The following is a 25,509-nucleotide window of genomic DNA, read 5'->3' on the forward strand; positions in this document are numbered from 1 at the left end:
TATTAAATGAGCATATTAGCTACTTCCTAAAATCAGTTCTTTTCATGAAAACTTCTCTCATGCTCTAATGCTTTGCTTCCTCTTTATCCACATTAGTATTTTACTTGTTTTTCAAACATAGCTTAAAGGTCATTCCTACCATGAGTTTGCCTTACTTCTAATTATCCCCTTTTCTTACTTCTGTCACTAGTGTGCTACTTGAATATCCTTCTCTGTATTACAGCTAATTGTGTATACTTATCTCCCCAACTAGGTTAGGAAATTCCCTTAAGGCAGAAACCAGTATTATCATTAAATCTCAAGAGACTGGTATAATACACCCAAATGATGCTCAAATCTGGACTATCAATTAAAGAGAGGACAAAGTTTTGACAGGTGTTAATAAATGCAAGAAGATATAGCTTTACGTGGTAAAAACATGCAGGTAGGGACAAGAAAGGCTAATCTGTGTTGGTAAAGCTGGGATGGAGCAGACGTTGCCTTAATGGAGGGTTTGGGAGAGATGTGAGACCCATGGCAATGGTGTGGCACTGCCATACTGCAGTGTGCTTCTTAAAGTTAACGTGCACATACTCTCCTGTGTTGTATACTTTTGAGTAAGCAAAACCTGGGATAGGGAATATGAAAAGATTAACTTTTCCCCTCTAAGAAATGCACATTTTCAAGAAAGGGGAAAGAGTGATTCAACTCACTAATCACAGAGTCTTTAGGTGTCTTCACTTTCAAAACAACAATTAAGTCACATTCATACTTCCTCTTCCCAGCCCCAATTCCTCGGAGGATTAACAAGGTTATACCATGCATGTACAACAATAAAAACCAACCCTTGGTAGGTCCTTGCTTGATCACTTCTAGCAGTAGCTCATATATAGAAAGCAAACATATATGCCAAGGTAACTGAATCTTCCTATTTGTTGAGATAACCTGGAGACCCATCCTAGAAATACATGTCTGGGCTTCGACACTTTGAGTAAACTTTGCTCAGCAGATCACCCTCAATCTCTAGATAGATGCGTATGTGTCTGTCCTTATGTACTCTGATAAGAAGTCTGGACACTAGCCAAGGGAACACGAGAGTGGAAGTGGAAGGATCAATGAAATGCATAGCCTTTATTTCTACATCTCAATGAGCAGCTCAATAAATCCTGACACAAAATATTCTAAGGCTTGATTAAAAAGTACCTGCATGTATCTATAAACATGAAAAACTGTCTTAACATCTCTACTTGCATGTACATCAAGAACTTCAACTTGGGAGCAAAATATTAAAAAGTGTTCTCTTTCTACCCTAAACATGTGCCTCCTTCTGATATCTTTAAAATGTGCATGGTATCTAAACAGAGAATCCAAAAGAAATGAAAAGAAATAGGTTAACTTCCTTTGTAGTTGCAAATGTTGATCCAAACAGAACTATTTCCAAGTTTTGCAATGAAGATTTTCATTGATTCCACCTCAGTTTCTTATTCCTTAACAATTATAAATCTGACTTCCAAACTGGCCACTTTAATAAAATCCTAAAGTTCTATGGTTTTCCTGGGGCCCCACTCATGGTCCATTCTTCATTCATTCTTGCTATGCCTTTCTTTTCTCTGATTTCAATCACCACATATACACCAAATCTGTATTTGAGTTTAAAACTCAAATGATCAACTATCTTTGACACTATCTATATCCCAGATTTAATATGTTGGTAATAAGACATTTACAAAACAATGTCCTTTCTTTTCTCTCCACCCTAAACCTAATCTTTCTATATGCCTAAGTGTTCAGTGGCATTGTGGAGGTTTAAAAATAGGTTCACTAAATCTTTCTATACTCCTCCCTGTGAATCCTCCGTGTGGACTTGGTGACTTATTTCTAACAGGGAAAATACGGCATAATTGACAGTACTTGACCTCTTGGCCTGAGTCATAAAATACACTGCAGCTTTCTTCTTGCTCTGTCTTGGACTGCTCACTCTGAGATAAGCCAGTTGCTACGTCATGAGGACACTCAAATAGACCTGTGGAGAGGTACATGTGGTGAGGATGAGTTACAGCTGACAACCAGTGAGAGACTGAGGAGGTCCACCATGACCACGGTGAGCTTTCTTGGAAGCAGATGTTCCAGCCCCATGCAAGCCTTCAGACAATGGCAGCCCCAGCCAACAGCTGGACTGCAACTTGATGAGACCCTGAGCCTGAGGCACCCAGGTAAGCTGCATCTGAACTCCTGACCCACAGAAAGTCTGAGATAATTATTTATGAACTTGCCTGGTGGTAGAGTGGATAGGAATCCACCTGTCAATGCAGGGGACACGGGCTCAATCCCTGGTCTGGGAAGATTCCACATGCCAAGGAGCAACTAAGCCTTTCCACCACAACTACTGAGCCTGCATGCTGCAACTACTGAAGCCCATGAGCCTAGAGCCTGTGTTCCACAAGAGAAGCCACTGCAACGAGAAGCCCATGCACTGCCATAGAGCAGCCCTGGCTCTCTGCAACTAGAGAAAGCCTATGTGCAGCAATGGAGACCTAGCAGGGCCAAAAATAAACAAATTTTAAAAAAGAGTCTTAAAACATACCTACTCTTTAAAAAAATAATAACAATTCGTGATTTTAACTAGCTAAGTTTTGGGCTAATTTTTTAAATTATTTTCAATTGGAAGATAATTGTTTCACAATATTGTGTTGGTTTCTGCCATACATCGACATGAATTAGCCATAGGGATACATTATATGCTCTTCGTCTTAAAATTCCCTCCTACTTCCCACCCATCCCACCCCTCTAGGTGTCACAAAGGACTGGATTTGATCTCCCTGTGTCATATAGCAAATTCCCACTGGCTATCTATTTTACATATGGTAACATATGTTTCACGGTTACTCTCTCAATTCATCCCATCCTCTCCTCCCCACACTGTGTCCATAACTCTGTTCTTTGAATCTGCATCTCCTTTGTTGCCCTGCATTTAGGTTTGTCAGTATCATCTTTCTAGATTCGGGTTAATATAAAGTATCTTTCTCTTTCTGACTTACTTTACTCTGTATAATAGGCTCTAGGTTCATCCACTTCATTAGAATTGACTCATATGTGTTCCTTTTTATAGCTGAGTAATATTCCATTGTGTATATGTACCACAGCTTGTCTGTTCATCTGTCAGTGGGCATCTGTTGCTTCTGTGTCCTAGCTAGTGTGGGATAGTAATAGTTCATTTATTATACAGTAATAATAGCACACCCAGCCCAGAATTCAAGGGATACAACTGGTGAAAGGAAATGAACGAGTTAAGCAAGCTCTCTTGCTCTAGTCACACTCCTCTTCATACTTTCTAAGTAGCGTATTTACAAAGTATCCCATGAGGAACCTGGAAGCCATATTCTACTCCCCCTACCAACTATATCACCAGGTTGTCAGTTTTTTCTCTTATCACTTGAGCCTGATCCTATTTTTATTACTTTAATTCATTTTTCAATTATTATAACATAACTTTGCACTTTTCTACTTCCCTACAGTCTTTCCCAGCTCCATTCCATTTTCTACATTAATGCCAACAAGAACTTTTTCAAAATTATACCTGATCATGCTATTTATTTTTATTAAAAATCACTACTAGTTCCCACACTGCAGAGGACAAAATTCAAATGCCGTAGCACAGTGCGCCTGTTCCTGTCCTATGGCTTTTTCTCTCGTCTCCCACGTTCACAGCCTACACTCTGGCTGGCTTTCACCTCTGCATACGCTGCTTTCTTTCTGTGTGGAAGACTTTTCCTTCTTTCCTTGTAACTCTTACTTATTTTTAGAGGCTTAGCTCAAGGTTTATCCAGAACTTCCTCCTTAATTATCAGGTCCTGGTTAGATGACTTCCTTACTTTACTTTTTTGGGGTACTTACCACAAAGATCAGTACTGTGTCTTCCACTAGAAGGTTAGCTCATGGGAAGACCAAAATCTATCTTCGATACTGAGATATTCATATATTCATATATTCAAGTTCTATCTGCTGAGCGACTATGTATTATGTATGTTATACACAAGTGAACAAAACAAATATGCCCCACCTTGGCATAGCTTGTAGTCTATTTAAGAAGAAAGATAGTAATAAGTAAAATAAACAAATATTCTGATATATGAGTAAGAATTTTATGAGAGTAAACATGGGGACCAATTTTAGGTTGTATGGCACACAGGTACACTCAAACATTTACTGAATGAAATGTTTATACCTTCACCACAGAGATGTAAGTGGGCCAGGCTCATTATATCTTTGCCAACACTGACTATTTTTGTTTTTTTAAAAACATCTTTGCTCATACTGTCAATGTCACTTTCTTGCTTATACATTCTCAGTACTAAAAATCAATAAAAAGAACACAAGACAAGTTCAAATATACATTAGAAAAAAGAAGCTTGATTCAGCACAAGTGGAAAACAAAAACTAGCTTTATATATATTATCAGAGTTACTCTATTAGATGGCTAAGATAATTTTAAATTAATCTCTTGTAAGACCACACATTTTATTAAGTAAAAACTAATACTAAAAAAATGAAAGCCATGTTTTTCTGGTATTCAGAAGTCTGAAGCAATCATTGCTTAGCTTTTCTAAAAGAGCAAATTACTAGGGAATCCCTGCCTTTCCCCTGGTTCACTGCCAAATGACTCAGAAGTGGAGTATTTCAGTAAATATGGGTATGTGACAAAAGTAAAAAAAAAAATCATGACCACTTGAAACAAAGCTCAATATTTTAAAAAGGGAATGGCAGGATGAGGAAACTATATATTAAAATACATAAGTCAATTTCATTAATAACTAGTCATTAAAATATTATATAACCAACCAAAAAACTCAAAACAAAACTTGGTAGTAAAAAGAATATTTAAATGCTACTTACAACAGCTGAGAAGGTTGCTGGGGCTAATTTCTTATATTAATATAAAATGCATAAAAATTTCCAAAAACAAAATTTTCCCTTGGATTATAAAGCTTATATTTTATAAATGATACACATATTTAGTGCAGATTAAAGAATAGGAATACAAAAACTAAATGAGTTCATCCCTTCATAAGTACAAACAGTTGGCTATAATAACATTAAACAACTGGCCCTTTCCTAAATTTACCCTCATGGTCCTGAAAATTTTAAATCAATTAGTATAGATGAGGAAAAAGAGCTTCTGTTTTACCACACGTTAGTCTTTCTAGCTGAAATATGAGATTTCTCTGGAAAATACACTCATCTGTTTGTTTTTAGTAGTGTATTTCAACACCTAGCCAGGATTTGTACCTAAGGACAGAGGCAGTCACCGAACCTGTTCCACCACAAGCTTTTTTTTTAAACAAACTGATGATTGCCCAACAAAAAACTGTTAACTTCCTTGTGAATTTTCATAGGCACAGAGCTTTTTATTTTTCTTTTTGGCTTCTGCAATGGAATTTCACCAGTCTTTAAAGGTATTAACTTCGTAACCTGCAACAATCATCATTTTAAATCAGTAGAGAAAAACTGTCAGATGGGTCAGAAATAGGGTTTACGTAAATCAAAATTATCTCTGACAGTACCAAGATTTAACCTTTTGAGCAAACCCCAATAGACCAGCATTACAACTGAAATGATTAACCTAATGTGCAGTTATTAAGTCATGTCCAACTCTTTGCGACCCCACGGACTGTAGCCTGCCAGGTTCTCCTGTCCATAGGATTCTCCAGGCAAGAATACTGGAATGGGTTGCTATTTCCTCCTCCAGGATTAATCTAATACATTATGATAAATATTGCTCTTGAAAGAGCAGATTATTTTCCTACTTACAATTTTTTGCTAAAGGTCTAGTATAAAAATATTTTCTTCTCTCTATATTTCTCTGCCACGATAATACTAAAACATATCTATAGTCTCCTCAAACCTCAGGTCTTAAGGGCATATTAGCCTGTTTGAGTTGGAACACTACTTCACATAGTCAAAGTGTTTTTTTGTTTTTTTTTAAGGCACTCTAAGAACTCTCAAGGACAGTAAAACAAAAACATTCCTATTGCCTACAGATCTTTCAGGTATATTTTCCCTCAAAATTTTCTAAACTAAATGTTGTGATAACTGGTTTTTCTTTGTTTTCCATGGTACAGTCTTTAAGTTATTTTTCTTTTACTTGAAGCCACTCCTTCATTTTCAACTTGCTGAGCAGGCAGGCTTTTCGTTTCCACGGAAACTGAATTCCTGTGGCTTCGGGTAGGCATTCTTGTTCCACCAGTCTAGGAGAAGAAGCAAAGAACAGGACAGTTTAACATGTTTACAATACAGTCAACTCTATTGTTTATACATGGAATAATTACCCTGCAAATTGTCCTTTACATATTTTTAGCCTCTAGCCACTTAACTGCCTCTAAGCCAGCTTTAATCTGATAGTTTTAAAGTATGACATTTTCAAATAACAATCAGGAAAGCAGACAAATCAGGGTAAACCAAGAGAAGTGAAAAGGAAAATCACTCTTCTGTGTTAAATCTGGAAAAGTTTGAAATGTTAAATGAGGAAATGAAGGAATGACAGACCTTTAGAACAATGTGCTTACAATAACGAAACTGAAGGACAGTAGAAAAGAAGAAATGAAAACTAAGAAGGGAGGGAAAGGAACTATAAGAAGGTCAGCGATGGTAAAGACGGAGAAGAAATTATGAACTGGAGAAACAGACAACGAGTAAGAAAAACACAAGAGTCCAAAGGAGAAGAAAGATAAAAAGAATAAATGTGAAAGGAAGAGAAAATAAGACTCCAGTTTGAAATGAAAACTGAAAAATACCCAACAAAAACTGTAGCTAAAATGGCTTAAAATACTGATAACTCATTCTTTCACTTGTCTATTCTTTCACTTGTCTATTCTTTCACTTGTTCCAACTAATTAACCACATTTATGTATTTTCTTGGCCAAAGTTAACAATGTACAAGAAGTTGTCATTTCTAAAAGGATTCTCTCAATAAGAGTGGAGAATTAAAAAATATAAACAACTTTTGTAAACCATAAAAGCACTGTAAGTTACAAAATAATCCTCAATATCTGCATTCTAGCTATTTCTCCAAAGGAATTTTGGACATTTGCAGATTAATACAGAAAGAAAAAAAAAACAGAAAATATCCACATGATATAAAAGCGATAGATGTTGTCGAGTGAAATATTGAGAAGAATAGAGGAATCAATAATTTTGACTCAAAGATTTTTGGCAGCAGGGAAGGAAAAGTCGGATTCACTCACAGAGAAGAAAAGTTTTCCTTCAACTAAACTCGAACTGGAACTTCTTACATGATATAAAGAATGGGCTACATGGTAAACAGTATCTCTAACCGTGGTTTTACAAAAGTTTCTGAGAAATATCATTCAACTGTTATTTCTAGGAAGGATGCTATAAAGAGTATAACATTAATTATAACTAAAATATTGAGTTATAAAAAATACTTAGCATTAAAACACAATTTACTTAACATTTTATTGTACTTTTAATAAGGCACTGCAGTCACTAATTACTAACACTTGCTTTTATATTTTTCCATATCCTACTTATCAATTTTTAATTGCATCACCATAATTTTATTCTATGTATTCTTCTGCAAATTGCCTCAAATATTTCATGAAATAAAAAAGTATACATAAAAACTGCAAAAATATTATAACTCTGCTTTTCATAGGAACATAGGGCTTTAACTATGTGGTTGCCTTGCTTATGCCCTCATTGGGCAGGCTAATAGAATTTTCTTTAGTTGACTATAAACCTTACAAAAAACAGAAAGTTCTGCTAAAATGACTGGGTTCACAAGAGCATACAACTTTACCTATCCTACCAATAAACATTGTTTTTAGAATGGTGTGATTAACATGGCAAATATGGACATCAGGTTGAAATGCATAGTTAGTGAAGTAGATTAATAATAAACAACCGAGTGGAACATTTTATTTCAGAAAAGATCCTACCTTTTGTTGTGCTGTGGGACCCAGTGACTTAGGTGGAAAAGTACAAGGTATTCTTCCATGATGGATATGATATGGTAATAAGAGACTGGGATCTAAAGGGACCCAGGGAACTGAGAGGCTGGAAGGCACACCAGGAAGGCTGCAATGTGTTTTATGCAAATTGTATGCTGTCCTAGTAACTTTTCCATCAGAGGTTTTGTAGATCAAGAGCGAAGAATCTTCTGCGGCGTGAGACAACAAGTAGGAACCCTCCTGCAAACTAAATTCACAGTAAAACTCAACTGACTGATTCACTGTGTCAATTTCAATAGCACTTTCTTAATCATGATCTATTAACAAAATAAAAAAAAACCAATTAGGGGAATGGGACATCATCTCTAAAAACACTCTGATGATCAAATAAGATTTAAGAATCTTCTAATCTATTTTCATGGCTTTTCAGCAACTAGTTTTAGTTCTTATTCCAAGTTCAGGATATATAATTACTTTCTTTTCATTGTTATGTCAGTCAATTTGGAAGTTTTCAATAATTTAATGCGAAACAAATAGTCTCCCTAATTCTCTAATTCCAGGACAACACATAACGAAAAGTACACAGACATATGAGTATGTAAGAACATATATATACCATTTCTATACACAACATTTAATTAAACAAGCACTGTACCTACTTTCTGTCTACTAATAGGTGAACAGAGATAGAAAGGTGAATGTGACACACTACACTGAAAAGTTTAAAATAAAGCAGCATAAACAGTTAACAGAACAATCACAATATGAGAGGCCCTGACATTCAGAAAACGAAGATCATGGCATCTGGTCCCATCACTTCATGGGAAATAGATGCGGAAACAGTGGAAACAGTGTCAGACTTTATTTTCTTGGGCTCCAAAATCACTGCAGATGGTGACTGCAGCCATGAAATTAAAAGACGCTTACTCCTTGGAAGAAAAGTTATGACCAACCCAGATAGCATATTGAAAAGCAGAGACATTACTTTGCCAACAAAGGTTCGTCTAGTCAAGGCTATGGTTTTTCCAGTGGTCATGTATGGATGTGAGAGTTGCACTGTGAAGAAAGCTGAGCGTCGAAGAATTGATGCTTTTGAACTATGGTGCTGGAGAAGACTCTTGAGAGTCCCTTGGACTGCAAGGAGATCCAACCAGTCCATTCTGAAGGAGATCAGCCCTGGGATTTCTTTGGAAGGAATGATGCTAAAGCTGAAACTCCAGTACTTTGGCCACCTCATGCAAAGAGTTGACTCACTGGAAAAGACTTTGATGCTGGGAGGGATTGGGGGCAGGAGGAGAAGGGGACGACAGAGGAAGAGATGGCTGGATGGCATCACTGACTTGATGGACGTGAATCTGAGTGAATTCCGGGAGTTGGTGATGGACAGGGAGGCCTGGCGTGCTGCGATTCATGGGGTCACAAAGAGTCGGACACGACTAAGCAACTGAACTGAACTGAAGCAGTTAACAGGTACTGAATGTTTACCATGAACTAACTGTTGCACTATGTCCTTTTTGTCATTAAATCCTACACAACAAATCTTGAAGGGATAAAATTATTAACTTCACATTAGAGACAAACAAAAATTAGAGATGTTAATTAATTTGCCCAAGTTCTGAGTGCAGGACCTGCATATAAACCCAGGCAATCAAACACCAAAAAAAAACCAAACCATACCCTTAATTATAATCCTCTACTATCACAATAATAAGTTCTGTCAAATCTCCATTAAACCCTTTCTCTTTAGAAAGCTTTAAGGAATTCAGTGTACCAACATGAAGAGGTAAAAGGATATGATTGACATCCTGTGTGTTCCTTTTTTGTTGCTGTTTTTACACTCTTCTAGTGCAAAGGTACTATGGGGGATATAAGTTCTTCCTCACAATCTATCATTAAAAACAAGGATTAATCTTACTTATAATTTGTGAACCTTACCCATCAATGGCTTGTAAATGTGAATAAGGACACAATGTAACAACAAAAGCAAAAATGTGAACGATGTTACTTTGGAGATGGAGTAAGGGACTACAATCTAATATAGGTATTTTTCCAAAGAAGGCATACAGATGGCCAATACCATTAATTATCAGGGAAATGCAAATCAAAACCACAATGATATACCACCTCACTCCTGTCAGAATGGCTATCACCAATAAGACAATAAAATAAGTAAGTGTCAGCAAGGATGTAGAGAAAAAGGAATCCTTGTTCACTCTGGTGGGATTATAAATTAGTGCAGCCACTATTGGAAATAGTAGGGAGGTACCTCAAAAAATTGAAAATTGAACTGTCATATGATCCAGCAATTCTACTCTTGGGTATTCATCATATATCAAAAAAATATATAAACACCAATGTTCACTGCAGTATTATTTATAAGAACCAAGATACGGAAGCAAGTTAAGTGTCTACTGATGAACAGATAAATAAGATGTGATGTAAGTACAATGGAATACTACTCAGTCATAAAAAATGAAATATTGCATTTGCAGCAACATGGCTGTTATCTAGAAGGTATTGTGCCATGTGAAATAGGTTGGAAAAAGACAAATACCATATGATCTTATGTATATATGGAATCTGAAAAGCAAAAGAAATAAAATTAAGATAGACTTACAGATACATAAACAAAAGGGTGGTTGCTGACTGGGGGTAGTATATGTGTGGAGAAACAGGCACAGGGGGTTTAGGAGGTACAAACCTTCAATTATAAATAAGTCACAAGGATGTAACACACAGCATAAAGAATATAATAAATACTACTGTAACAACTTGTATGGAGATATATGGTTATTAGACTTATTGCAATCACTTCATAATGTATGCAAATATCAAATCACTATCTAGTATACCTGAAACTAACATAATATTGTACACTAACTATAGTTCAATTAAAAAAGAAAAGAAATACAAGCAGCCACTAGAAGCTGAAAATTAGGCAAGGAAACAACTGCCTCCTAAGAGCCTCCAGAAGGAGCCAGCCCTGATGACACAAATTTAGTCCAGTAAAGAGAATTTCAGATCTTTGAGCTCCAGGACTATAAGAGAATAAATTTGTGTTGTCTGAAGCCATTAAGTTTGTGATAATTTGTTACAGTGGCAATAGGAAGCCATTATAATAGCTGTACAGAAAAAAATGTTTAACTGTAAGCCCAGTAAAGCCAGATGCTGTTATATTTCCTTCTTATTTATATTTTCACAATTCCACTTTGACACAACAGAATAAATTTTGTATTTCTAGGTTATTTTCTGTCTATTCCTAACAAGATGTATTCAAAGTTTTTCCACCCAAGAAAATTAGACATATCAATGACAGACGCCTCCAGAGTACTTACCTACTTAATTTTCTTAGAATGTGTTGGAGGATGTTAAATAAACTTGAAATCCTATTAAACAGAAGAAATCAAAATAAAATTAAGGAACAAAAACCTTAATCTTAAGAACTATAATTCCTCGGGAAGAGAAATGTCTCAATGACAAAAGAAAACAACAGATGAAATAATGTAAAACAAATACCAAAATGTATTTCTAACTTGACTGAATTTTAGTATTCACTTCATTTTTGCCATTTTCTGATTTCCCTTAAAAATCATAAAGTATTTTGGCTTGTGTCAGTCAGAACACTGATCAGTAAAGAGATCACTATTTTATCTTCAAGCTATGATTTTTTTAAAGAATGTATTTCCCTTTGTGTTTTTTTTAAAAAAATGTTTTTGTTTTGTTTTTATGGCTGTACCACGCAGCATATGGGATCCTAGTTCCCCCACCAGGGATCAAACCCCCCTGCACTGGTTCACGGAGTCTTAACCACTGGACTGACAGGAAAGTCTCTCAAACTATAAACGTTTTAATAAGTTTATAAGTTTAAAATTTTTGAAATAAGTTTTAAAAGTTTAAAAAGTCTTTAGCAGAATTAATCTGCAGAAGAGTTTGCCTTTTAGAGATGGTGGTGGTGAATTTCAAAGAAATTGAGAGGTACTTTAAATGAATAAAAGGAAATGAAATATAAGATATTGATTTAAATATCTCTTCTAAACCTACATTCATTCTCTTGATTATTTATTTAAAAATGGTTTTCATTGGGAGAGGTAGAGCAGGCAGTGCATTAATGTATGGAAAAGCTTTTCTATTCACATATGTAAATAAAAAGTTACCCATCAAAAGAAGTAATACTTATAACAGATGTTTAAGTATAAGCAAAGAAGTCAAACTTGAATCTGCAGCCTTCAAAAACTATGACAAGCCCCAAAGCTGGAACTACAGAACTAATATAAGTCAGGGCAATTTCCCATCCTTTCAGATGAATCAAACATATTAACTATCAAAGCTGTCATCCTAGCTCAGCAGTGCGCTCTGGGGAAAGTCACTCCAAGTTCCAGTTTCCTCATGTATAAAATGGAGATTAAAGGTACCACCAGTTCTTTCTGGAAAGTTGTGAGATGCAAATTAAATTAATTTCAATCTGATATACAGTAATAGTTGGTAGAAGAACAAATTTTTAGAAGTTAGAATACCTGAATGAGTGTATATATCCCTGAGCTCAAAGTCTGACTGGCCTATTTTTTCCCACCTCTGGAAAGAAGTGAAATATGTATACCCATAGTTCACTAAGATGGAAGACTCCTCTATTGTTTTAGCCTCCTTTGTCTTAAGTAGAAATACTGGTGCCACTAGAACATTTAATTTGGAGATGGAAATGATTAATGTGAAATGGATCACAAACTGCATCAAGGAAAGCCCCAGTTTATAAAAGGATGAAAGTCTTGAAAATAAAAAATTTAAACCAATATTTAGTGATAAAGGATAATTAATGATCATGTTAACAAGCTTTTAAATTCCAACCACAAAATTTCTTACTTGAGTGCTGAAAGTTTTTCTTTCAATTCTTCTGAGGTAATTTCTTCAAGCAGGAAAAGCTTTGATGTAAACGCATCAATATGTCCTAAAATAAAAGATCAAACTTAAAAAGAACAATTACTGTATTTAAAAATCAAAAAAGCTAAGCTATCTAATCTTTTTAAAGATGTTTTTACACAAATATCATAATTATAAAGGAACTTTATATTCTAAAAAGAGAAATAGACATTTTATTAAGTATATTAAGTAAAGCTGTATTTTAAAATAACACAAGTCAGATTATAAAGGAATATATATTAATTCTAAAATATTTGCTGAACATAGAAAAGTTTATACACGTCCACATCAAAAAAATCATCTCTAACCCTACAATTTAAGAACAACAACTGTTGAAATAGTGGTTTCTAATTTCTAGTAAACTTGCATTTTTATGGAAATTAAATTTTTAGAGAGCTTCCCAGGTGGTGCTGGGCTTCCCAGTGGCTCAGCAGTAAGGAATCTGTGTGGAATGCAGGCACCATAGGACATGTGGGTTTGATCCCTGGATCAGGAAGATTCACTGGAGCAGGGCATGGCAACCCACTCCAGTATTCTTGCCTGGAGAATCCCATGGTGGCCTACAGTCCACAGGGTTGCAAAGAGCCATGACTGAAGTGACTTAGCATTCATGTATGCACATACCATAATATTATAAAAGCAAGCAGATAAAATAAAATTTATAGTTTGGGTATGATAAATACATTTCTCAGACCAACTTGGTTAAGGTAAAAACTTGGCTTAATTATTCACAATAGCCAAGATGTGCATAACCTGTGTCCACCAACAGATTAAAGGATAAAGGTGTGATACACACACAAATAATGGAATATTATTCATCCATGAGAAAAAAGGAAATACTGCTATTTGCAACAATATAAAGGACATTGAGGACACTATGCTAAGTGAAATAAGTCAGAAAGAGAAAGATAAATACTGCATGATAACTTATATGAGGAATCTGGGGGAATAAAAGTCAAACTCATAGAAAGAAGTAGAAAGGTGGTTCTCAGGGGTTGGGGGCTAAAAGGGTACAAACCTTCAGCTACAAGATGAATCGGTCTGAGGATCTAATGTATGACACAGTGACTCTAGCTGATAATAGTAGATTATATAACTGATATTTGGTAAGAGAGTAGAACTCAAATGTTCTCATAAAAAAAAAAAAAAACAAACCTGGAGGTGATGGATTTGTTAATTCAACTAGATGAGAGGAATTCTTTTACAATGTATACATATATCAAATCATTATATGATTTAAATATCTTAAAATGTTATTATACTTCAATAAACCTTAAAAAAAAATCTAGCTTATTTTTTAATTAAAGCACATGATAGAGATTTCCTATGGTTAAAAAAAAAAATCAAAATAGTCTGCTCCAAGTCTTACTTTCTTATAAACATGACCTAATTCTAGAATTCAAAGAAACAGCAAACTCTCATGATTACACTTGCACATATTCTCCAAGAAAACAGGTTGAGACACAACACTGAGGCCTTGGAATGTGCCAGGGAAGTGATACAAAAGATGGTGTTTAGTTAAATGTTACATAATCACATGAATACAAAACCCATGTTATTATACCAGTCAAAAACATCAATCGCTAAGAGTATAATACTCACTAATGCTGAAAATAATATCACTTTAATTTTTTTAGCTTCCAAAATTTGGTTATCAAAACACATGACCTGGAGAGTTGACATCAATCATAATGCAAAAAACCTGCAAATAATTTAGTATCTCATTTCTTATCTTGCCCCCTTTCATTTCATTTGCTTTGTGCTCATAAAAAAGAATTAGAAACATTTTTACCAGATACTTTTCTTCTAAGACAACAAATCTTTTCCCATGCCTACTTATTCTTGCCAAGTTTCGGTTCCACCTCTGCATTTCTAACACTCATTACACTGTGACGTTTCTAATAAAAAGGACACAGTTTCATGGTTTAAAGACTGTCAAAGGGCAATAAATATTAAGTACAATAAAACAGTTTAGACATTTACTGAATGTGTCTTTTAGGAAACTCACAGTTCTTACCTTTTTAAAGCAATCTCAATGAAAAGTATGTATTACAGTATATGTCAAATACAGTTAGTCAGAAATACACAGAGAATACTGTACTAAGTTCTATGAGGGCTCCAATTCTCTCAACATTGGAACATTTTAACCAGTGGGCCTCAAATGAGTTCAGATGTTTATCTCCTAGTCTTTGGGGCAACTGCACAAGACTTGGGATGGCAACAGCTTCCTGGCCATTAACCCTCGTAGACTCTTTTGCATATCACAGTATGCTATCCAAATACTTTAAGTGTGTCAAGGTTGGGAAGGTTAGTTAACACAAATCAAGGCTTTACATACATGCATGAATTCATACATATACACACACATACACATATATATATATAGGCAGGCCCTACGCTACATGTAGTAGGGGATAATAAAAATAATCATGCATAAGCCAAAATTATGCAAGTGATTTTAATAATCAATGGGAAAAATTACAATTGTTCCATTACCTTTACGATTTTTTGGTCAAAACATTATAAATTCCACATCAGTTATAAATGCATGGAGAAATGAAGACAGTAAAAACTAATCTTAATTTAGCAGACTATAAATTACAAACAATGAGATTTAAAGTATTATTTCATTATAAAACTCATTATTAAGAGTAGTCTGAATAGTGCTTGTCACCTTCTCCTGTTTCAACTTATAGGGAGTTGTAACAACTCCCTATAAGAGTTAGGGAGCAAGCTCCTATAAGATAGGGAGCAAGCACCTTTTCTATGCTGTGGAGGAGGGTCACACTTGCTGATCATTGTTGGATCAGCTCCCAGCGTTATACCCTTTGCACTTTTAAGGTCATGAAATATCTCAAAGAGTTCCTTCAATGTAAAATACTGTGCCAGGGTCATTTCTTCATCCTTTATGCCACAAACACTTTCCTTATTTATGTGAGTCAGTTCACTTTCACTAAGTTCCTCTGGTGGCTTATCTTGTCTCTTGAACCTCAGCAGTGTCAACATTTCTACTGTCAGTTATTTCTTCTATAACTCCATTTATATTCAATTCAAATTCCATTTTCAGCAGTATGGTCTTTTGTTTCTTTGCTGTGCTTTAATCTTTGTTGGCCAATTCCCTCTTCTGATTATCCACTTTTACAAAACATCATGGAGTTTATCACTGGGAGACAAGGAGGGAACACAACTAGACATTTTGCTTTCTGTGCATGATCTCAGTAACAGGTACACAGAGACCAAAAACACTGACAGACTCTTAAAGGAGTGATATGATTGGTGACAGGTCATGATGCATGTCTGTTACTTATGTAGTGATCTGTGGACTAAAGAGTCAGCAGTAAAGTTGGTAGTTTACACAATTACAGTTAGTATACCTTTGTAACTGACACTTGTGGATATCAGAATAGCACAAAGGAAGGACTGCTTGTATGTCCACTATGCAGAATTGATATACGTTAGATAACTGAAAAGTAGATACAGAAGTTGTGGTAAGATGACTTTGGGAATTTTCTTTAGAGAATACATATTAGTGTTTGGGGCAAGAGGGAAAAAAGAATAGAGCAATCTAAAGGAAGAGAAGAATGTGTTCATAGCAAAGCAGGCAAACCAAAAACAAGTATTTTTATTCTACCTGAAAAGGAGACTAGGAGCTACAGGAAAGGTATTCAAGGTATGGTCCCTGGACTACCAGCATCAGCACCACCTGAGAACATGCTACAAACGCTAAAGTCTTAGGTTCCAATCCAGACCTACTGAATCAGACACTCCTAGGGTCAGGGCCGATAATCTTCAATCTAACAAGCTCTACAAACGACTGCGACACACAGTCAATTTAGATAATTGCTGAACTAGAGTCCTATAAATCAATATACTCTTCAGTTCAGTAAGTGACATTTTGTACCTCTTGTGTTTTGTATGATACGCTATATCTGAATCTCTCAATCACACATGTAAACTCTACTCTCACTTTTCTCTCCAAAAAGATCTAATGCCAAACATAAAAGAAAGAAAGCTCTAATGCACTGGTCCCCAGCTTTGATTTATGAGAAGAAACTGTCTTAAATTTCTTTTAAATTTTGAGATCATAGAGCTGGGCAGGGAAAACTGACAATGAAATGCCACAGTTAAATGGAGGAGCAGCTAGCAAAGGTTGAGTGAGGAAAACACAGGTCACAACTTAGAAAGGACTAGGGTGCATGATTGCATGGGAAAGAAATACGAGCACGTGGAAATCTTCTGGTTAAGATTTCATCCCAGTTTCTAAGACACAATGAATTATTTGTATTCAGGCACACTGATTAACATTGTTATACCCACAGTGCTTCATTTTTGTTACCTCTGACCTCCCTCCAACCCCATTTTTTCCTAGCCCTGTTTAAGGTTTACAGCAAAGTTATAAATACTTAAAAATTGTGACTAGGACTTCCCTGGTGGCACAGTGAATGAGGATCTGCCCGCCAATACAGGGGACACAGGTTTGATCCCCGGTCAGGGAGGATTCAAAATACCGCAAACTAGCTAAAGCCTGTGCACCACAACTATTGAACTGCATGCTGCAACTACTGAAGCCCATGTGCTTAGAGTCTGTGCTCGGCAACAAGAGACGCTACTTAGTGAGAAGCCCGTGCACTGCAACGGAGAGACGCCCCTGCTCACCGCAGCTAGAAAAGTCCATGCGCAGCAACAAAGACCCAGCAAAACCAAAAATAAATAAATAAATAATTGAAAAAAACTGACTAAATTCTGATCCTGCCACTGATGGACTCTGTGGCATATATGAGGGTTTCTTTTTGTTCTTGTTGTTGCTGTTTTAAATAAGCAGCATCTTTCATTTTCAGCAACAAAGTCATCCTTAATAAACCAGAGGATGCTACACTGCACAACTCTGAGGATGACCATTCATATGGAACGGACTGGGCACGCTGTCTCTTGGATGGTGTATGATGTGGAGATAATAAAAAATATTTTCTATTTTATATGTAACAGAACTCTACAACAACATTTAAAGGAGAGGACCACCTGTCAGTCTACTTACTTAACATGAATAATGTTCAGTTTTTAATTTCTTTAAAGAAAAAATAAAAGCTATAATATTTTCTTCTTGTATTCCAATGGCTTGTCTTACCCACATCTAGGAAAAGTAAAATGAATAAAGTATATAAATTCTGTGGTTTGTTATCTACCATTTCCCTTCTCCTTGACTTTTTACTGTTCCTTCAACCAATTATCCAAGCCAACTTCACTCTCTAAAAAATACTTATTGAGCACCTCTGTGTGTCAGATACTGTTCCAGGTGCTTATGATATATCAATAAACAAAATAGACAGAGACAGGCCATAAATACTATGAGTAATTAAATTACATAATTTGTTAGGGGTTGCCACAAAAAGGGAATGGGACTATATTCAGAGCCAAAACCAGGAGAAGAAAGACACCTGGAGATGTGAGTCTGGCACTGAGGGCTGCTTCTCTCTTAGGAGCACCTGCTAATCTGGAGAAAGCAACTGAGACCTAAGAGATGAACCAGAGTTTTCAACAGTCTCTCAGGATCAGAAGAACAAAAACTGGTCTATGAATTAGATAAACAAACAGGCTGAGTTGGGACCCTGGCTCAGTGCTTCTCTACAAGGACTTATAGCTTCAACATGCACTGGCACACATGGATAAGATTTATTATAGCAAAAGGATACAAATAAAAGGAGAATCCAAAAAAGGAAAAGACGTGTGGGATAAAGTTCAGAGAAAATGAGATGCAATCTTCAAAAGTCCTCTGTTGGCTTTCCATTTGGGATGATAAAAAAGCTCTGGAAATGGACACTGATGGTGGTCACATGGCACTAGGAATGTACTTAATCATAGGCAATCATACACTAAAAACTGCGCACCAGGACTTCCCTAGCAATCCAGTGGTTAAGACACTGTGCTTCCAGTGCAGGGGGCAGGAGTGAGATCCCTGATCGGGGAACTAAGAGCCCACATTCCGTGGCCATAAAATAAACAGATAATTTTTTTTTAATGTATAGTAAATTGTACCCTGGAATTGTTAAAATGGTACATTTTATGTTACAAACATTTTTCTACAATTAAAAAAAAGGCCTTTCTCACTGGAGCCACACAAGATCCACTTAATTCCTCCAGCAACACCATCTTTTTGTACCAGATAAACTTAACGAAGACTCAGCACTCAATGCTTTTATTGGGGGATGCATCATGCAGGCAACCCTCTGCCTAACACATAACAAAATTCCAGACACTCAGAAAGCAGATGTTCAGAATAAGCCATATTATTTATACAAACAGTGTAGGTACAATGAGCCCTCCTTATCAGCTAATGGATGTCTGACATCAGCATAGAAAACTGTTTACTAGCTAAGTTCCAAGATGCTAGCAGAGAACCAGCCTTGCAAGCAGGCTTTTCCAAAGACTGGCAATGTCAGACCACGAATGGCAACATCCCAGCAGTAAGTGGGAAACATACTGGCCTTTCTAGGGTGCAGAGCCAAGCTTCAAACTACGTAAGTCCCCGTAATTGGATTACAGTGAATCCAGATTGCTAGTGTAGTCAAGAGTAATATAGGAAGACAACATTGTAGCTTTGACAACATGTCCAGAATTTTTTATATACAATAAAAACTGGCCCCTGATAAAGAATATTCTGACATACAATGAAGAGACATGGAATAAACAAGAAGAGAGAAAAACAACATGGCACAGAACGAAGTGTCCCTGTAAAAAGACATGTTGAAACCCTAAATTCCTACTCCCTTGAAAAGTGACTTTCCTTGGAAATAGAACTGTTGTAGATGTAATCAGCTATGATGGAAGTGAATTTGCTCAGTTGTGTCTGAGTCTTTGAGACCTCATGGACTGTAGCCTACCAGGCTCATCTGTCCATGGGATTTTCCAGGCAATAGTACTGGAGTGGATTGCCATTTCCTTCTCCAGGGGATCTTCCCGACCCAGGGATTGAACCCAGGTCTCCCACATTGTAGACAGACGCTTAACCGTCTGAGCCACCAGAGTGGACCTTTAATTCAATATGAATGGTATCTTTATAGGAAGAGGATAGAGACATACAGGAAAAAAGATCCTGCATGATGACAGAGGCAGAGATGAAAATGATATATCTACAAACCAGGAATGCCAAGGATTGCTGGCAAACACCAAAAGGAAAAAGGGGCAACAAAGGATTCTCTCTTATAGGTCTCAGAAGGAGCATGGCCTTTTAAAACCTTCATTTTAAACTTCCAGCCTTCAGAACTGTGAAACAAGTATCTATTGTGTTAAGCTATCCAGTTTGCGGTACTTTGTTATGGAAGCCTTATAAAATTAACACACACACAAATAATAGAAAAGACTTGCAAAGACTCTAGATAACAGAGGTATTAGATACAGACTTTAAAGCAATTTTGCCTAATACACCTAAGATGTATTCACTGTGCCTAAGACATAATTGAGACTTTTTATAGCAACTATACGAAAGAATTTCTACAGAAATGTATAAAAAGAACCAAATGAAAAATCTAGAACTAAAAAAAAACAGTAAATGAAATTAAGGAATCGGGTGATGGGTGAAATAGTGTATTAGGGATAGTTGAAGAGGAAATTAGTAAACTAGAAGAAAATACTGAGAATCATGCATGAAGAGTCAAAAGGAGGGTAAACCGAGAAGAGCATGTAAGGGATGTTCAGAACACAGTAAGATGTAACATAATACAACCTAGATCCAGAGGAGAAAGCAAATGAGGAGGAAGTGATGTTTGGTGAGATAATGACTGGGAATTCTCCCAAACTGGTAAAGGTCACCAAATCACATACCAAGGAGCAATATGTTATAAAATGAACAACATGCAAAAAGGAATATTTACAACAAAAGACTAACATAGGTACAATATGGGACAACTGCTGAAAGGGGGAGAGATAAAATTTAAAGTCTGACAAAGAAAAATAAACATATTACTTGCAAAGCAGCATAAATGGATAAACAGCTGACTTTTCAACAGAAACAAAGCCAGGAAACATGGAGTGGGGTAAGGGTAGGCTGGGCGTCTGGGGTTAGCAGATGTAAATTACTATATACAGGATGGATAAACAACAAGGTCTTATTATATAGCACAAGGAACTATATTCAATATCCCATGATTAAAATATAATGGAAAATAATATAAAAAGAACATATATATATATATACACACACACACATATATATGTAGTATAACCGAATCATCTTGCTCTACAACAGATATTAACGCAACACTGTAAATCAACTATACTTCAATTTAAAAACAGAGCAAACATTGAACTGATAATCAGAAACTCCTCAAAAAGAAAACTCTAGGCCCACAAGCTTCACACGTCAATTGTACCAAACATTTAAGTAAGAAATAACACTGATTTTTACAGAAATTCTACCAGATAACAGAAAAAGAGGAAACAGATCCCAAATCATTTTAAGACATAAACTTAATACCAATACCTCACGAGGAAACTTACAGGTCAATCTCCCTTATAAACACAAATGGCAAGATAAATATTAATAAACTGAATCTACAAATTTTTGGACAGAGGTACGGGGTCACAAAGAACTGGACATGACTGAGTGACTAACACTTTCACCAATATTTGAAGAGAGTAATATATCATGAGCAAGCTGCAATTATGGCAGGAACACAAGTTTGGATTAACATTTTAAAATTAATTAATATGATTCATCACATTAGTGGAATAAAAAAGTCATACCATCATATAATCTCAATAAATACAGAGAAAATATCTGAAAATTTCTTTTTTTACCCACTCATCATTAAAATTCTTAACTAGGCATAGAAAGAACTTCTTTCTACAAACAAAAGGAATACACAAACACCCATACAAAACACTACATAAAATGGTGAAATGTTGAAAATCTCCTCCTTTAAGATTAGACACAGACAAGGACGCCCATTATTTACCTTCTATTTGAATTCTAGGCAAAGGTAGCAAGAAATAAAAAGGTATAATGATTGTAAAGAAGAAGTAAGATGGTCATTATTTGCCGGGAACATAATTGTTTAACTTGAAAATATAAATTATTAGAACGAGCTTAGTCAAGTTACTAAGATACAAGATCAACATACAAAATTAATATGCAAAGAAATCCTGTATTATCAGTAACAGCCTATAAGAAAATAAAATTTCAGAAATATCATTTATAACATATCAGCCAACAACAAAAATATTTAACAAAAGATGTGTAAGAACCTTACAAAGAAAATCATAAAGATATTAATAGAAATTAAAGATATAAATAGAAGAATATCTAACTAAAGTTTACAGATTGAAGGATTTGTTATTATAAAGCTGTTAATCTGTTCCACATTGACTGAGTCAATGCACTTCCTAACAAAAAGCCCAATCTTCCTGTTGCTGTTGGCTGAAACTGACAAGCTGATCCCCAAATCTGTAAATGCAAACAGCCAAGAACAGCCAAGAAATTCTTGAAGAAAAACAAGTTGACACGGAACTACTCCATACTCTGTAATGACCTATTTGGGAAAAGAATCTAAAAGAGAGTGGATATATGTGTCTGTGTAACCGATTCACTATGCCACACACCGGAAACTAACACAACACTGCAAATCAAATATACTCCAATAAAGGTTAATTAAAAATAAAAAGTTGACAAGATTTGCTTCATCAAACAGTAAAAGATTTTATAAAGCTAATGTAATTAAGACAGTGCTAAGTGTATAGCTAGAGTAATTACTCTAACTAGAGTAATTAAAACAGAATAAAGAAATAGGGAGTCCACCTTAGATTCATGTATATAACTCAAGTAAAATGGGACAGCAGAGAACGGATAGTCTTTTTCAAAAAATGGTGCTGAAAACTGGAAAAAAAACCACTTAATATTTTATGCAAAATAAATATCACATAAACTATATATCTGGAAATTAAAAAATAATTTTAGAAAGGTTTCCAGAAGATATTATATTCATGATGCTGCTGTAAGGAACACTTGTTAAACCAGGCAAAAAAACAACACTAATCATAAAGAAAATGGCTAAATACTGGTATTTATGAAATCCAAAAGATACCATTAAGAGACTGAAAAGGCAAGAGCAGGAGAAAATTACTTGTAACATTTAAAACCAACAAAAAACTAACAAGCAAATAAACTTGACAACAGTGAAAGAGGTCTGAATAGGCAATTCACAAAAGTGAATATCCAAATGATTATTACTCATATGAAAAAGTGTCCAACTTCATAAATAACCAAGGAAAAGCAAGTTAAAACAATAATGGGGGGAAGAGAGAAAAAAAAAAACCAATAATGAGATGTTAATAATACATACCCACCAGCGTGACTAAAATTAAACTGATAATGCCAAGTGTGGGCAAGGATGTGGAGAAGATATAACCCTCACATGCTGCTAATATAAGTGTATATTGGTATAATCATTTTGGAAAGCTTTCTGGAATTATCTAGCTGAAGTTAATGTAGCTTAAGCTATGAACCAGTAATTCCACTCTCAGGTATGTGCCCAATAGCAATACACACACATTGCTCTAACAGACACTTATGTTCATAGCTGCATTAACACAGACACAACCGAAACAGGCTTCCAGAGTTAAATGCAGAAATAAATGGTGGTATATTCTTAAAAAGGAAAATGCCGAAAAGAAAAATATTGTTATATACAACATAAGCTTCAAAAACTATTAAGCAAAAGAAGGTATAAATGAAAGAACTTTATAATTCTATCCATACAGAGCTGGTGAAAACCATATGATTACGTTAGAAGGCGGGACACTGGTTACTAGTGGAGAAGAGGAAGAAGGCTATATAAGTGGCAAAAGATGGGTCTCTGGCAGTTTTCAGCTTCTTGATCTGGGTGTGAGTTATAGAGGTGCAGACTTTGTTATGTAATTCCTTGAGCTGTACATTTTTCACTTTTCTCTTGCATTGGCAGGTGTGTTCTTTACCACCTGGGAGGTCCTTTTCTTTTCACTTTCCTAAATGTATGTTATACTTTAAAAATAACATATACGAAAGAAAAATATTATCAAAGCAAAGGTATATGTTATAACCGACAATATTTTAGGACAGAAGTAATACTATGTAGATCTTTTTGAAAATTATGCATAGAGAAGTTCTCAGGTTTTTTTTTGTTTTAGCCTGCTTTTAATCTTTGGTTAAGAAATCCTTTTTTACTCTCATATTTTAATCTAAATTTTAGGTTAATAGCTATTTTTTTTCTCAGTACAAAAATATACAAAGTATAACTTCATTGGCTTGTGGCATTTATTTTCATTAAGGAGAAGTGTACTTTTAGGGCATTATATTACATAATATAATATAGTGAAGGACAGGGAAGTTTGGCGTGCTGCAGTCCATGGGGTCGCAAACAGACATGACTGAGCAATTGAACAACAAAAATTACATAATCGTTGTAAGAAAAAGGATTTGTGTATAGAGTCCCTGAGGTAGATTCAACAAAAAATTATTATTATTACTATTTTGATTGCTCCATGTGGCTTATGGTATCTTTTCCTCAGTCAGGGACTGGACACAGGGCCATGGCAGTGAAAGAACTGAGCTGTAACCACTGGACTGCCACAGAATTCCCTGAACAAAATGTTATTATGTCCATTACCTACAGATGAAAAAGCTGAGGACTCACAAGCTTAAATGATTTTACCCAAAGCACAAAGAAAGCTGTAAAGTATGAAGTACTCACACACATATCTTCTGGCTCACACATTCAGCATGATTTTTACACTCCATTATAACTGAAAAGCACAGGCTGTGGACTCAGAAACACATGGATACATATCCCGGATTTCCCACAAACTGTAACCTTGAGCAATAAACTCTATAAGCCTCAGTTTCCTCATCTGTAAAACAGACAACACTTATTTTACAGAATAGTGAGGATTAGTAACAATGGATATACAGTCCTTGACCTACATCACATACTTCATTAATGACAGTTAGAAATACTGCTGTATTACTTTATATATAGAAAAATACTCATATACGTGTATATATATACACACACATATACAGTTTCTAAGGAAAATTTTGGAGAATTTCAAGTGTATTATATTATAATTTGGTTTGAGAGTGGTAGATACATAAGGAAGCAAAAGGAGAGAACAAAACAAAATACACAGCAATATCCTAAGAGCTGTTATATTGGGAGCCTAAGAGGAGCAGATGCTAAAAGCACAAGAATAGTACAGGGAGGAAGACCGACAGAATAAAAAAACAGAATACTTGAAAAGAAAAACATTACTAATTTCAAGTGTGTGTTCAGTTGCAAAGAGTCCAACTCTTTGTGACCCCATGAACTGCAGCATGCCAGGCTTCCTTGTCCTTCATTATCTGCTAGAGTGTGCACAACTCATGTCCACTGAATCAGTGATGCCATCCAACCATATATCATCCTCTGTCGCCCTCTTCTCTTGTCCTCAGTCTTTCCCAGAGTCAGTCCTTCCAAGGAATATTCAGGGTTGATCTCCTTTAGGATTGACTGGTTTGATCTCCTTGCAGTCCAAGGGACTCTCAAGAGTCTTTCCTGACATCACAGTTCAAAGCATCAATTCTTCAGCGCTCAGCCTTCTTTATGATTCAACTCTCACATTATGTACATGACTACTAGAAAAA

At 35.6% G+C, this 25,509-nt stretch overlaps 1 protein-coding gene across 1 annotated transcript in view; it reads right to left on the reverse strand.

The window, feature by feature from the left end:
• Positions 1 to 4,741: 4,741 nt before the first annotated feature.
• ICE2 (interactor of little elongation complex ELL subunit 2) overlaps positions 4,742 to 25,509 on the reverse strand; it is a 65,447-nt gene continuing 44,679 nt past the window's right edge. Inside the window, exons 13-16 of the mRNA XM_068965397.1 lie at positions 12,804 to 12,888; positions 11,282 to 11,332; positions 7,935 to 8,193; positions 4,742 to 6,224 (exon numbers count right to left, since the gene is read on the reverse strand). Coding sequence (XP_068821498.1) covers positions 6,102 to 6,224; positions 7,935 to 8,193; positions 11,282 to 11,332; positions 12,804 to 12,888 — 518 coding nt within the window. The 3' untranslated portion in view covers positions 4,742 to 6,101. The remainder of the gene's footprint in view (positions 6,225 to 7,934; positions 8,194 to 11,281; positions 11,333 to 12,803; positions 12,889 to 25,509) is intronic.

Source organism: Capricornis sumatraensis, chromosome 2, assembly GCF_032405125.1.
Source record: "Capricornis sumatraensis isolate serow.1 chromosome 2, serow.2, whole genome shotgun sequence".
NCBI classification, from domain to species: Eukaryota; Metazoa; Chordata; class Mammalia; order Artiodactyla; family Bovidae; genus Capricornis; species Capricornis sumatraensis.